This window comes from Rana temporaria, chromosome 3 (assembly GCF_905171775.1).
Source record: "Rana temporaria chromosome 3, aRanTem1.1, whole genome shotgun sequence".
In the NCBI taxonomy this organism is placed as follows: domain Eukaryota; kingdom Metazoa; phylum Chordata; class Amphibia; order Anura; family Ranidae; genus Rana; species Rana temporaria.
In genome coordinates this window covers 444,967,575-444,982,100 of record NC_053491.1, presented here as the reverse complement: position 1 = coordinate 444,982,100, position 14,526 = coordinate 444,967,575, and the positions used below count along the sequence as shown (strand labels likewise).

The window sequence follows — 14,526 nt, the reverse complement described above, 5'->3', positions numbered from 1 at the left end:
AGGTGGCAACCCTACGGCGAACATCCATTGGCCGGCACCGACTGATCGCCTTCTGCTGTGACTAACCTAGGCAGAGGTCCAGGATTGCGTGTATAATATACGTGATTCTACACAGATCGGCTGCCCCGTAGCAGTAAATCTGTTATAGGGCAGTCGTTATTTTAAAACATCATAGTACCCTGCCTCAGTACTTCTTTCAGGAGCCTGAAGCAAGCAGTGGGCTGATTTTTGGAGTTATGCAACTTTAACTTTCTGCTAAAACTTTGTGTTTGTTTACTGCTGGGACCTTGTAGAAGGGGGTACACCACAAAAGCTTGTGCTGAAAAATTGTATGTTAGTGCAAATAAAAAAAGTACAATACTCAATTGCTTCTGGAGTTATACAAATATCAACATACCTTGATGGGCGAGTGCAGTGGCAGTGCGTCCATAAAGGGCGCACGGGTGCCGCCCCCTCTCTCTTCTGCCACCTCTCTCTCACCATAGATAGATTCATGCATTGCATGAATCTATCTATGATTGTCACTGCCACCCCCTATTCAAGTGTCCGGTCCGGTCCGGTCGCTTTCCTAACACTGACCAGCCTCTCAGCCAATCAGGGGCTCGGGTCTGTTACCTGTCACCTGATTGGCTGAAACAACAGGCGCTGTGATTGGACTCCTGATAGAGAGGACGGGAGAAGACATCGAGGAGTGTGGACGTGGAGGACGCCACAGTGACACGCTGCGAGACAGATAAGTGCCGGGCACAGTAGTGGCAATTGATGTGCACACTGGCATTAATTGATGGGCACACCGGCAGCATTTTTATGGGGCAAAGTAGAGGCAATTGATGGGCACACTGGCAGCAATTGATGGGGCACAGTGGCAGCAATTGATGGGCACACTGGCAGCAATTGATGGGCACACTGGCAAAAATTGATGGGCACACTGGCAGCAATTGATGGGTACACTAGCTGCGTTTGATGGCACAGTGGCGGCAATTTATGAGTGCAGTGGCTGCGTCTGATGGCACAGTGACGGCAATTGATGGCACAGTGGCTGCGTTTGATGGGCGCAGTGGCTGCGTTTGATGGCACAGTGACTGCGTTTGATGGCACAGTGGCTGCGTTTGATGGGCGCAGTGGCTGCGTTTGATGGCACAGTGACTGTGTTTGATGGCACAGTGGCTGCATTTGATGGCACAGTGGCAGCAATTGATGGCACAGTGGCTGCGTCTGATGGCACAGTGGCTGCATTTGATGGCACAGTGGCAGCAATTGATGGCCACAGTGGCTGCGTTTGATGGGCGCAGTGGCTGCGTTTGATGGCACAGTGACTGTGTTTGATGGCACAGTGGCTGCATTTGATGGCACAGTGGCAGCAATTGATGGCACAGTGGCTGCGTCTGATGGCACAGTGGCTGCATTTGATGGCACAGTGGCAGCAATTGATGGCCACAGTGGCTGCGTTTGATGGGCGCAGTGGCTGCGTTTAATGGCACAGTGACTGTGTTTGATGGCACAGTGGCTGCGTTTGATGGGAACAGTAGCTGTGTTTGATGGGCACAGTAGCTGCAATTGATGAAGACAGTCTGGAGAAATGGGTGTTCCAAGCAGGCTGCCATGCAACTGGAATTTTCAGAAGCAGGTCATCAATGGCAGCCTACATATTATACATAGTACAGGTTCACTTTAATTATGGCAGACTGGAAACAAGGTAGGAAAGTAGTAAAGTATGACCACTTTCTTTCATGTACAATAATATTAATGTTCACATGTATATATATACAGTATAAAAGGCAATAAACTGTCCTATTTAATACCAGGTTGCAATACAATTTATTCACAATCAATAATTTTGCACTGTTAACTTTTTGACTTGTTCCCTAACGAGACATTAGGGGGCGCTGATCCGATAGCTGCACTCAGGTACAGAGAGGTGGGTGTTAGGATCACAAAACATATGCCGTCAGCTTACTAATGAATCCCCTACAGCTGTTACAGCCCTCCTCTTCTTCCCTCCATCACTGTATCCTGCCCATTGTTCCCCCTCCATCTCTATCACCTCCATTCTTTTGCCTTCTATTCCCTTATTTCATCCTAGCCCCAGATATCGTCCATTAGCCATCTATAATTTATTCCCCATCCCTCTCCTCTCCATCCTCTATTCACTCGCTTTTCCACCCCACTCATTTTTTCCCTCTCCGTATCCCTCATCTCTTTTCTTCTCCATCCCTCATTCTCGCTCGTTATCCTCGCAGCCTCTATTCCGGGAGGGAAGTGGAATGGCGGCCAGCTGTCTCCGTTCCCCCTGAGCTGATACCCCGGAGCGTGATAGGGAGGGAGTATCTGGAACATGTCAGCAGGTCTGTAATAAGATGGTGGGCTGAAGAGGGTACGCTAATTATCCGGAGAATCACATCTCACCTCTACAAAAACGGCATCAATACTGAGTCACAATCCACACATTCTTCATGATATCACACTTCTCTTATAATGACAACAATAGTAACCCGACTCCTGAGTGTCCTATCACCCCTGTAATATCTTATTACAGTAACCCGACTCCTGAGTGTCTTATTACCCCTGTAATATCTTATTACAGTAACCCGGCTCCTGAATGTCTTATTACCCCGGTAATATCTTATTATAGTAACCCAGCTCCTGAGTGTCTTATTACCCCTGTAATATCTCATTACAGTAACCCGCCTCCTGAGTGTCTTATTACCCCTGTAATATCTCATTACAGTAACCCAGCTCCTGAGTGTCTTATTACCCCTGTAATATCTCATTACAGTAACCCGCCTCCTGAGTGTCTTATTACCCCTGTAATATCTCATTACAGTAACCCAGCTCCTGAGTGTCTTATTACCCCTGTAATATCTTATTACAATAACCCGACTCCTGAGTGTCTTATTACCCCGGTAATATCTTATTATAGTAACCCAGCTCCTGAGTGTCTTATTACCCCTGTAATATCTCATTACAGTAACCCGCCTCCTGAGTGTCTTATTACCCCTGTAATATCTCATTACAGTAACCCAGCTCCTGAGTGTCTTATTACCCCTGTAATATCTTATTACAGTAACCCAGCTCCTGAGTGTCTTATTACCCCTGTAATATCTTATTACGGTAACCCGGCTCCTGAGTGTCTTATTACCCCTGTAATATCTTATTACAATAACCCAGCTCCTGAGTGTCTTATTACCCCTGTAATATCTCATTACAGTAACCCAGCTCCTGAGTGTCTTATTACCCCTGTAATATCTCATTACAGTAACCCGCCTCCTGAGTGTCTTATTACCCCTGTAATATCTTATTACAGTAACCCAGCTCCTGAGTGTCTTATTACCCCTGTAATATCTTATTACGGTAACCCGGCTCCTGAGTGTCTTATTACCCCAGTAATATCTTATTACAGCAACCCAGCCCCTGAGTGTCTTATTACCCCTGTAATATCTTATTACAGTAACCCGGCGCCTGAGTGTCCTATTACCCCTGTAATATCTTATTACAGTACCCCGGCTCCTGAGTGTCCTATCACCCCTGTAATATCTTATTACAGTAACCCGGCTCCTGAGTGTCTTATTACCCCTGTAATATCTTATTACAGTAACCCGGCTGCCGAGTGTCCTATTACCCCTGTAATATCTTATTACAGTAACCCGGCTCCTGAGTGTCCTATCACCCCTGTAATATCTTATTACAGTAACCCGGCTCCTGAGTGTCTTATTACCCCTGTAATATCTTATTACAGTAACCCGGCTCCCGAGTGTCTTATTACACCTGTAATATTTTATTACAGCAACCCAGCCCCTGAGTGTCTTATTACCTCTGTAATATCTTATTACAGCAACCCAGCTCCTAAGGCCCTGTACACACGGTCGGACAAAACCGATGAGAATGAACCGAAGTTCACTTTCATCGGACCAAACCGACCGTGTATATAGGCCATCGGTCTGTTTTCCTTCGGTCCAAAATTTTAAAACATGCTTCAAAACCGAACCGATGGACCGCTGCCTGATCGGACCAAACCGATGGTTAGTACAGAAAAGCATCGGTTCAAAACCCGCGCATGCTCAGAATCAAGTCGACGCATGCTTGGAAGCATTGAACTTCGTTTTTTTCAGCACGTCGTGTGTTTTACGTCACCGCGTTCTGACCCGATCGGATTTTGAACTGATGGTGTGTACACATATCAGACCATCAGGCCACTTCAGCGGTGAACCGATGAAAACGGTCCGTCGGACCATTGTCATTGGTTTTGTCCGACCGTGTGTACAAGGCCTCAGTGTCTTATTACCCCTGTAATATCTTATTACAGTAACCCAGCTCCCGAGTGTTTTCTTACCCCTGTAATATCTTAATACAGTAACCCAGCTCCTGAGTGTCTTATTACCCCTGTAATATCTTATTACAGTAACCCGGCTCCTGAGTGTCTTATTACACCTGTAATATTTTATTACAGCAACCCAGCCCCTGAGTGTCTTATTACCTCTGTAATATCTTATTACAGCAACCCAGCTTCTAGGTGTCTTATTACCCCTGTAATCTTATTACAGTAACCCGGCTCCTGAGTGTCTTATTACCCCCTGTAATATCTTATTACAGTAACCCAGCTCCCGAGTGTCTTATTACCCCTGTAATATCTTATTACAGTAACCCAGCTCCTGAGTGTCTTATTACACCTGTAATATTTTATTACAGCAACCCAGCCCCTGAGTGTCTTATTACCTCTGTAATATCTTATTACAGCAACCCAGCTTCTAGGTGTCTTATTACCCCTGTAATCTTATTACAGTAACCCGGCTCCTGAGTGTCTTATTACCCCCTGTAATATCTTATTACAGTAACCCAGCTCCTGAGTGTTTTATTGCCCCTGTAACACCTCATTACAGTAGCCAAACTCCAGAGTGACATAGGACCCTGCAATATCTTATTACAGTAGCAGTGCAAAGATAAGAATGTCCAATAGAATTGTAGTATAACATCTTATGGTCAGGTCATTGAAGTGTATCATTGATCTTATATTTTGTATTGTGTTATACAGTATGTTGTAAAGAGTGTTGTAGACTTGTATTACATTGGTCGGGTTATGTTGGAGGTGTATCAGTGCCCATCATCTGTTTTTAGACCACAACAGGAGGTGCAGAGATTTCCATACATTGGCTGTCCCATAAGCTCTCAACTTTAAAAATGTTTAAAGATGTTATAATTGTCTAGAGGGAAACTGATTACATTTTTTTAGTTGTGCTTATTAGTTTCTTGCAGATCATAGAAGGTGACTGTGTGAGCCTAGAAATGAAAATGAAGAAGCAGAAGCTCAAAGCAGTGATATATCGTTTTGTAGACAAAGTTTGTTTTTAGTTCTGGTGGAAACACCAGCGGAAGATTGCCCCTCAGGCCTAATTCACACTTAGCAGGGTTTCCTACGAACAGCTATGGGTGGGAAGCCCCATTAAATGAAATGGGTGGCTGACAATACTTGCAATCATTCACGGCTGCGTGCACGTGATCGATCGTGCAGCAATTATGCGGATGATTGGCCCTGGGTGTCTTGCTTATGGGGCTGACTATAATTTCCCATTGGAGACTCTTCAGGGATTCCTGTATACAGCTGCAGGCGGGAAGCCCCATTCAAAGCCCACAGCCATTCGCGGCCGTTTGCATGTAATTGAAGATGCAGAGATTATCTGCAGATGATCAGGCCCTGATGCAGGCAGTCTGTCAATCAGACATGGAGACTTTGGACACCGTAAGGCCCCGTACACACGAGAGGATCGATCCGCTGAAATTGATCCGCAGACCGGTTTCAGCGGATAGATCCGCTGGTGTGTACGATCCAGCGGATATTTATCTTATTATTTATTTTTCGGCCCGACCGATTTCCAGCGGATAAAAATTTCCTAACATGCTAAGAAATCTATCCGCTGGAATCGGCTCCAGCGGATCGATCCGGTGGTCTGTACAGACTCACCGGATCGATCCGTCCGAACCCATCCCTCGCATGCGTGGAATTCCTTAAATCACCGCGTCGCGTACGTCGCCGCATCATCATCGCGGCGACGGCGCGACGCGTCACCGCGATGGGAATTCGGCGTGGATTTCAATCCGATGGTGTGTAGACTCCATCGGATTAAAATCCGCAGAGGATTTATCCGCGGATACGGTCCGGCGGACCGTATCCGCGGATAAATCCTATCGTGTGTACCCGGCATAAAACACAGCAGCTAATTACAATCTTAAAGAACATCTAGCAAAGGTTTCTGCCTATTGGATCCAAAATCTCCAGACACCTAAACAAGAGAGAATCAGACAGAACATCTCATAGGACAATCTTGAAGTTTGAAGCAAATGTTTTTTTAGGAAAGTAAATGGAAATCTGTCCCCCAAAAAATGAGCCACTAGCGCGCTATAAGATATTTGCTAGAGCCAAAAACGAATAAACAACCATAGTAATGCCCTTTCACAAAACAAATAAGGTCACCAGCCTTCCTCCAACACATGGACCTTTTACAAAGGGGGATGTCAGCTGCCAAGGTGTTTTTTCCGATTATTGCTCCATGCGTATCTGGAGATAAAAAGGTGACCAGAGGCTCCACATGATGTGTGAAAACTGACACATAATTTATTAAAATAACTAAAATTGCACTTACACACAAAGTAGGTAAAACAGCGCTGTATACAAATAAAAGATTTTATGGAAAACCGCACTTACGTGGTTACTTCTGGAGAATGTGTTGACATCACAACAGGCTTCACCCGACGCGTTTTACCACAAGTGATGGTCCATGCCCAGAAGATGCCATGATGAAATGCGTCGGTGGCAACAGCATAAAGCTCTATATGACTTCTCTATAATTTAAGGGTCATACACATTTGACGAGCATCTCAGTGTGTCTTTATGGTGGCAGAAACACTCACGGTGTCGGGTTCACACATCAAATATTGAACTTATGCACTGAGATTATTCTTTCACTGATTTTTCATGTGTACCAGTACTCCTCCAACATCAATTAGTAGACATAATATAGTTTTCCTACACCATGAAGATCATAGGGCTCTGTACCTCAAATATGACCCAACAATTGGGCATACACAGGTGATACTCGAAAAATTTCAATATTGTGTAAAAGTTCATTTATTTCACTAATGTAACTTAAAAGGTGAAACTAATATATGAGAGAGACTCATTACATGCAAAGTAAGATAGTTCAAGCCGTGATTTGTCATAATTGTGATGATTATGGCTTACAGCTCATGAGAACCCCAAATACACAATCTCAGAAAACTAGAATATTGTGAAAAGGTGCAATATTCTAGGCTCAGAGGGGCAGATTCACAGAGCAAGTACGCCGGCGTATCTTTCCCGCATGGAATCTTTAGTTTGAATCCTCAAACCAAGATACGACGGCTTCTGGCTTCGATCCGACAGGCGTACGGCTTCGTACGCCTTCGGATCGTAGGTGCAATACTTTGGCGCCCGCTGGGTGGAGTTTGCGTCGTTTTCCACGTCGGGTATGCTAATTAGCTTTTTCCGTCGATCCACGAAGGTACATGCGGCCGTCGCATTCTCTTACGTCGTCGCTAGTCGACTTTTCCCGGCGTATAGATAAACCTGCTCTTATGGAGCGTATAGATAGACTTGCCATGTTAAAGTATGGCCGTCGTTCCCGCGTCGAATTTTAAATCTTTTTTTTTTTTGCGTAAGTCGTCCGTGAATAGGAAAGGACGTAACTCACAGCTAAGTTCAAAAAATGATGTTGGTGCGACGTCATTTCGCGCAAAGCACGGCGGGAAATTTCGAAACGGAGCATGCGCATTTCAATCACGCCCCCTACCCGCCGATTTGAATTACGCGCCGAGAGATACACTACGCCGCCGTAACTTACGGCGCAAAATCTTCCTGGATTGGACTTAGAGACAGGTAAGAAACGGCGGCGTAGCGTATCTCCGATACGCTGCGCCTGGGCAATTCTATGTGAATCTGGCCCAAAGTGTCCCAGTATAATCAGCTAATTAAGTCAGAACACCTGCAAAGGGTTCCTGAGCCTTTAAATGGTCTCTGTCATAGCAGCCGTAGTGGGAGCGATTGTAAACTCCAGATTGGATTATGCAAACGCCCTTTACCTCGGACTCCCAAAGTACCAAATCGCTCGTCTGCAAGTCGTTCAAAATACGGCCGCTAGACTAGTGACTGGGGAAAAAACCTTGGGAATCAATCTCACCTTCACTGAGAACCCTTCATTGGTTGCCAGTAAAAGACAGAGGGCCAGATTCACAAAGAGATACGACGGTGTATCTACAGATACACCATCGTATCTCTGACTTAGACAGGTCCTATCTATGCGCCTGATTCATAGAATCAGTTACGCATAGATAGGGCGAAGATCTGACAGGTGTAACTGTGTTACACTGTCGGATCTTTTTTTTGAAGTAAAAATGGCGCCGGGGGCGTTCCCGCTGATTTACACTGAATAATATGTAAATCAGCGAGATACGCAAATTCACGAACGTACACGGACCCGACGCTGTGTTCTTACGTCGTTTCCGTAGCGCGGTACCCGTCGTATACTTACCCTTTCTAAAAGCAGGCGCAGCCAATGTTAAGTATGGCCGTCGTTCCCGCGTCGAATTTGAATTTTTTTACGTAGTTTCCGTAAGTCGTTCTCGAATACGGAACTACGTAGTTTACGTACGCGTCGCAACCACTGACGTCCTAGCGACGTCAGTGGGAGCAATGCACGCCGGGAAATTCCCTGGACGGCGCATGCGCATTTAAATCGGCGCGGGAACGCGCCTGATTTAAATAGTACACTCCCCTAGCCGCGGAATTAGAATTCCGCCGGGGGATTTAGGATCTGCCGTCGCAAGTTTGGAGGTAAGTGGTTTGTGAATTAGCCACTTGCCTCCTAAACTTGCGGGAGCGGATCTTAATTCACGTAGATCGAGCGCATCTATAGATCCGCTGAGCTACGATAATCTGGCCCATAGGGCCAGATTCAGAAAGAAGTTACTATTGATACGCCGCATAACTTCTAGGATGCTCCGGCGTATCTTTTTTCTGTATTCAGAAAGCAAGATACGCCGGAATTTTGCTAAGATCCGACTGGCGTAAGTCTCTTACACCGTTGTATCTTAGTTGCATATTTACGCTGGCCGCTAGGTGGCGCTTCCGTCGATTTACGCGAGGAATATCCAAATTAGGTAGATACGTCGATTCAGAAACGTACGTTCGCCCGGCGCATTTTTTTATGTCGTTTACGTTAGGCTTTTTCCGGCGTAAAGTTACCCCTGCTATATGAGGCGTATCCTATGTTAAGTATGGATGTCGGGCCAGCGTCGAATCTTCCGTTGATTACGTCGTTTGCGTAAGTCGTTCGCGAATAGGGCTGTGCGTAATTTACGTTCACATCGAAAGCATTGGCTTTTTGCGGGTTAATTTGGAGCATGCGCACTGGGTTACGTTCACGGAGGGCGCATGCGCCGTTAGTCAAAAACTTCAATTACGTGGGGTCAGCCTTCATTACCATACAGCACGCCCACTACATGGATAATTTGAATTCCGCTGGCTTACGCAGGTAACTTAGGGCGCAGGTTCTTTCTGAATACAGAACCTGCCTCACTAAGTTACGGCGGCGTAGCGTATCTGAGATACGCTACGCCCACACAAATTTACGCCGGGCTATTTGAATCTACCCCATACAGTATACATACACACAGAATACACATACACACACTGAAAAGGTACTGGAGAGCAGCTATAATTCGGGATTTTCCTAGCTAATATGACGGAAAATCTAGATTATATGATGACAGGAGGCGAGTATCTTGCATTATCTTTCTTTAATAATGCCCATAGCAGAAATACAGTAAACATTTATTGTAACTTAAAAGAAAAAATTCAAAGAACTACCCTTCCCAGCAGTCCCTGGGCCAGCGTAGCCCCTCCCAGACCGTAGTCTATATAAGGGACTGTCTGAGGTAACCTATTCCTCTTTCTTCATGCGAATTAGTGTAAACAGGAACCAAAAGTCCAATTAGACATCTCCGCGCCTCCCGTAACCTTACGACCGGAACACAACATCTGAATCTGGAGGAAACGAAAGGACAAGGCCAACACGGACCAACTTCATCCGTACCAACTTCATCCCAACGGGGACTATAGGAAAACCAAAAACCATTCGGAGCCGACCGGTCAGTTGTCTTCAGGAACATGGACCAACGGATTCAGTCAACGGCATCCCGACTCCGGATCTGGAACGTAGTATGAGCCTCCATCTGCGGTGAACTAAACCCATGGATCGAAACGGAACAGCAATCCCGACGGGGTTAGTGAAAACAAACTGCCGGGGCGTACCAGCCTACGACTTGCAGGGTGTGTGGTTCAACAGTCCACCATTCCGCGATCCGAGACCTTCCTGGTCGGCTGTGCGAGCGAAAATTCCACTCCTCAATATCCTGAAACGAGAACACATCGTGACAGGGGTGGGTAGGGTGGGAAGATACTCGCCTCCTGTCATCATATAATCTAGATTTTCCGTCATATTAGCTAGGAAAATCCCGAATTATATTTCAGACAGGAGGCTTCGTATCTTGCAAGTTTAAAGCTAACATATACATTATACATGACCTGCAAGTACACAATATTAAAGTACAGAAGTAGAGACATGGTCTAGTGGTCGGAATAGTTTTGGCGAACAGTCGTTTCTGACGACCCATCCGTCGCCCGTAAAAGGTCCGAGAGTGAACCTCCTGACGTGACCACCTTGGAGCCTTGGCACCTCTTAGGGGTGGGCTCCAAAAGAGAAATGTCGATCCTAGCCATGTCCATGGTTGCTATCCGCCACCTAGCTAACGTGGCAGAGGATACCAGCAGGTGAAGTCTCACATAGGAGATCCATGGTTGGTCAAAAGCAGTCGGCTGCGGTGCTGCAGTCTGTGACTCATATTGTTACGAACCTCGTACCACACAGATGTAGGGATGAACAGGAGAGAAGGGAATAACAACACTGTTTGAATTCGCTTTTTTGGTCTACGAACCACGGAGAAGTGAACCCCGTCTGGCGAAAAACTGACGCCGGGAGACGTCCAGTGGCATCACGTCCGAAACCCTTTGATGGGAAACAGATATAAGGGGGTGGCGAGTCCGATGGAGAAGTTTTCCAAAGAGAGGACGTCATTGTCCTCCCAAGTGGAGAAGAATTCTAGAATACGGGAGACATCCTACGCAGACCGGTATCTAGGACGAGGAGGATTTATGAACTTCACTCCCCGGTGAAACCTACATACCAAAGGATGTCTGCCCACAGGTAAACTGTCCACTGGGCCGTGATAAGCCGAAATGGCTGATCTACAATCTTTAGCGAACCATAGGGTTTACCAGCCTCATAAGGGTCGGCTAGGTAATTCACTATTGCTGAAACAGGTGCATGAACGGCATTAATTTGCCGTTGATCACACCAACCATGCTAGGAGAAGAAGGTTGCCGTCCATCAACAGGAGGAGGCAACCCCCGAATGTGATGGACAGAAGGTGAGGAGAGTGGTGAATCAATCGGGGATAGTCGATCGATATTCCAAGGAGAAGGGGAAAACCACGGTTGCGATGGCCAACAGGGTGAACCACACCACCGTCGCTCTCTGGTTTATCACTTGAAGAAGGATTCTGGTGATCATATTGAAACGGGGGACGCGTAGTGCATCCCTCGCGCCCCGAATTGACGGAAAGCATCGGCTGCTGACGTTTCCGGATCAGGCCTCCAGCTATAAGCAGGGTAGCTGCCTATTGAGGCGAGGAGACTAGGTCAGTATGGAAGGGACCTTGAAGGGTTAGAAATGCCCGGAAGATCGAACGTTGTACATGCATAAGTATGCATCAGTCGGAAGTGTGAGGGAGGAAATTCTGATAGCAAGTATGTCGCTAAGAGAACTAAGGCAATGATATGGGGGAGTGATTCCTCTGCGGATCATTACCCCAGTGTTAAGAGTTGAAAATTGTTCTGCCGTTCCATGCGACGGTGTGGGGGAGCCGCCACATCAACTCCTCTATAGCTTCGGGGTACACAGAACCTCGTCCGTGTATCTGATTCCTTGGCGTAAAGAAGCGCCTTGACGCCAGGATACTTGACTTTTGCGGAACGTAGGACTCAGAGTCCATTTCTATTTCCTGTACCGCCCCTCAGGACAGGAGTACACTGAGCTCGTCGTCTATCAGTGCCATGTCCTGGTAAGGGACGGATGGGATGGGATAACCTATTTAGGGTCGGAAGAGAAGGAACTCTATCCGGAAGCCCATCACCGTATGGTGGGTCTGCACGTCTGCCGAATCGTGGGCCAGACGTGGAAGTATACATTAGCCTGCCCCCCACCAGTGTATGTGGGACTGAGTGTGGGAGTGCACACGCTGGTCAGTGGCCTAGTCTAGGAATCCACGACCTCCGCGTCCTCTTCAGGGATGTCCTCGGGGAGGGAAGAAGGGTGCTGGTTGAGCCATGGGTAAGGCGTATGGGTGGGGAGCCGGAGTGAACTGCTGGCTGGGCGGTCTTGCATAGGACCTGTATGGGGTAGTACGGGCGGTAAAACGCCCTCTACTTCTACCGGTTCTCCCAAACCTTGCCAGGTTGGGATATTCCCAGAGAGGAATGTGACTTATCCAGACTTTAGAAAAGTCTGCCCGTTGGGGCCAGCCATTAACTTGGGATAGGTCCATCGGCTGTTCAGCGGCGGTAGCCTAACTAAGGTGTGGGGTGTTGGTGATAGGTCCAAAAACCCTAAGACCCTGGCTGGTATGGATCGAAGGACCTCCCTATTCCCATCTTTGGGATACTTCCCATGCTTGGTGAGATACCCCCAGAGTTTGGGGTCCACCTGGAAGTGTGCATAACCTTATATGGCAATGTAAGGGGTATTATGCCCATATTATGTGTCGGTGAACTTAACCGACTGATCACCGGGTCCAGTATATATTCTAATGGGACACCTCAGGTAGAGGTGCCCAGTCACCGGAGTGGGGTATTACGCCCTAGTATGTCTCGGTGAGTTTACCGACTGATCTCCGGGTCCAATATATATATATATATATATATATATATATATATAGTCTAATGGGCCACCTCGGGTAGAGGTGTCTAGGCACCGGAATGTGGATGGCAAATCGCCCCCGGATCTACAATGGCTGTCCACGAGAGTCTATAATGTGTCACCCTGGGATACAGGTTGGCGTCGCCATGGAGCGCCATGTGCCCACTGCTCCAACCATCATCATCATACGATCCTCAAACTCAAAGGTGTTAGCCGTTTCGGACTCCACGGACGACTCTGGCAGAGTTTGCGAGTGTGTCTGGCTTAGTCCGTCTAACGGATCGCTGCCTCTGCATGTACCTCTCCCCGAGGCTCGGGGGTCGATTGGAGTTTGGAAGAGCAGTGAGTCGGCAGTCCTGGGAGGTTACTGCCTGGGGCATATTAATATTTACTTCCCCTGCCGGGGAGTCGAGGGCCACGGAAAACGTGGCGGCGTGTGGGACGCCAAGCCCTTCTTAGGGGCGGTAGACCGTTGCCGGATGGTCCGGACAAATGGGGTGCAGGCGGGTTGGGGTAACCGACGCCCTAGCCGTCTGGGCTGATCTACCTATGTGTAAATTCATTATAATGTTTATATATTTGATAGTTTAAGTAATAAATTAATATATTTATTTATATAGTGGGCTGTGTCCACCACTTCAGGGGTACTAGCGGTGGTAAGGTCCAGACGTCAGGTCCAGACGGCAGCCATAGGAGAAGAGACTGTTGACTGCGAACAGTCCATTAATCCAGCATCGTAAATATGGAAATATGTACAAACTGGTAAAAATTTATTTATTTATATATTTAATTATTCCTTAGATTATTAGGGTAAATGAGGAATCTAATCTGGGGAATAAATTCCCCAGAAACATATTTGTTTATTTATGTATTTATTTAGATTTATAATTTATTTATTTTATTTATATATTATTAATTCAGTTTATATAATTAATTATTTATTTACATGAGGGATATAATCTGGGGAAGAAATCCCCAGAACATGAGGAGTTCCCCCGACACCTACAGTGTTACTACAGAGAGGGGGGAGATTCCCCACGACCAGGGAAATGTGACCTGAGGACCCGCGTCCTGTGCCCTACACCGTACGCCGCACACTGGCGTATCGATGCAGGGGTTGGCGAGGTACTAGCCCGAGGACGTAGTCTCGCGAGACTACGGCCTCAACGCGATGTGCAGTAAGTCCCGCCCGCCCCTCGAGGCGCGCGGTCTGGAGGGGAGAGCGTGCGGCACGACGGGAGGAGCGCGCGGTTCGGAGGGAGAGCGCGCAGCTCAGAGAGAGCGCGGGCGCGTCGGCGAATGGGAAAAGACGGCGAGACGCGGCCGAAAAAATGGCGACGTCTCGCGATAGTCCGGACCTCGACGTGAGGAAACAATGACAGCCGGTCAAAGCGCACAGGCACCCGGGAGGTGCGCGCCGACCGGAGCCCAACCAGAAGGTTGGGGGGGGGGGGGGGGGAGGCAG

The 14,526-nt window shown here is 47.3% G+C and overlaps 1 protein-coding gene across 1 annotated transcript in view; it reads left to right on the top strand.

Moving 5' to 3' along the window:
- The first annotated feature begins 1,950 nt into the window (after positions 1–1,950).
- PLPPR2 (phospholipid phosphatase related 2) overlaps positions 1,951–14,526 on the top strand; it is a 70,428-nt gene continuing 57,852 nt past the window's right edge. Inside the window, exon 1 of the mRNA XM_040346532.1 lies at positions 1,951–2,345. Within this exon, the coding sequence (XP_040202466.1) occupies positions 2,336–2,345 (10 nt within the window). The 5' untranslated portion in view covers positions 1,951–2,335. The remainder of the gene's footprint in view (positions 2,346–14,526) is intronic.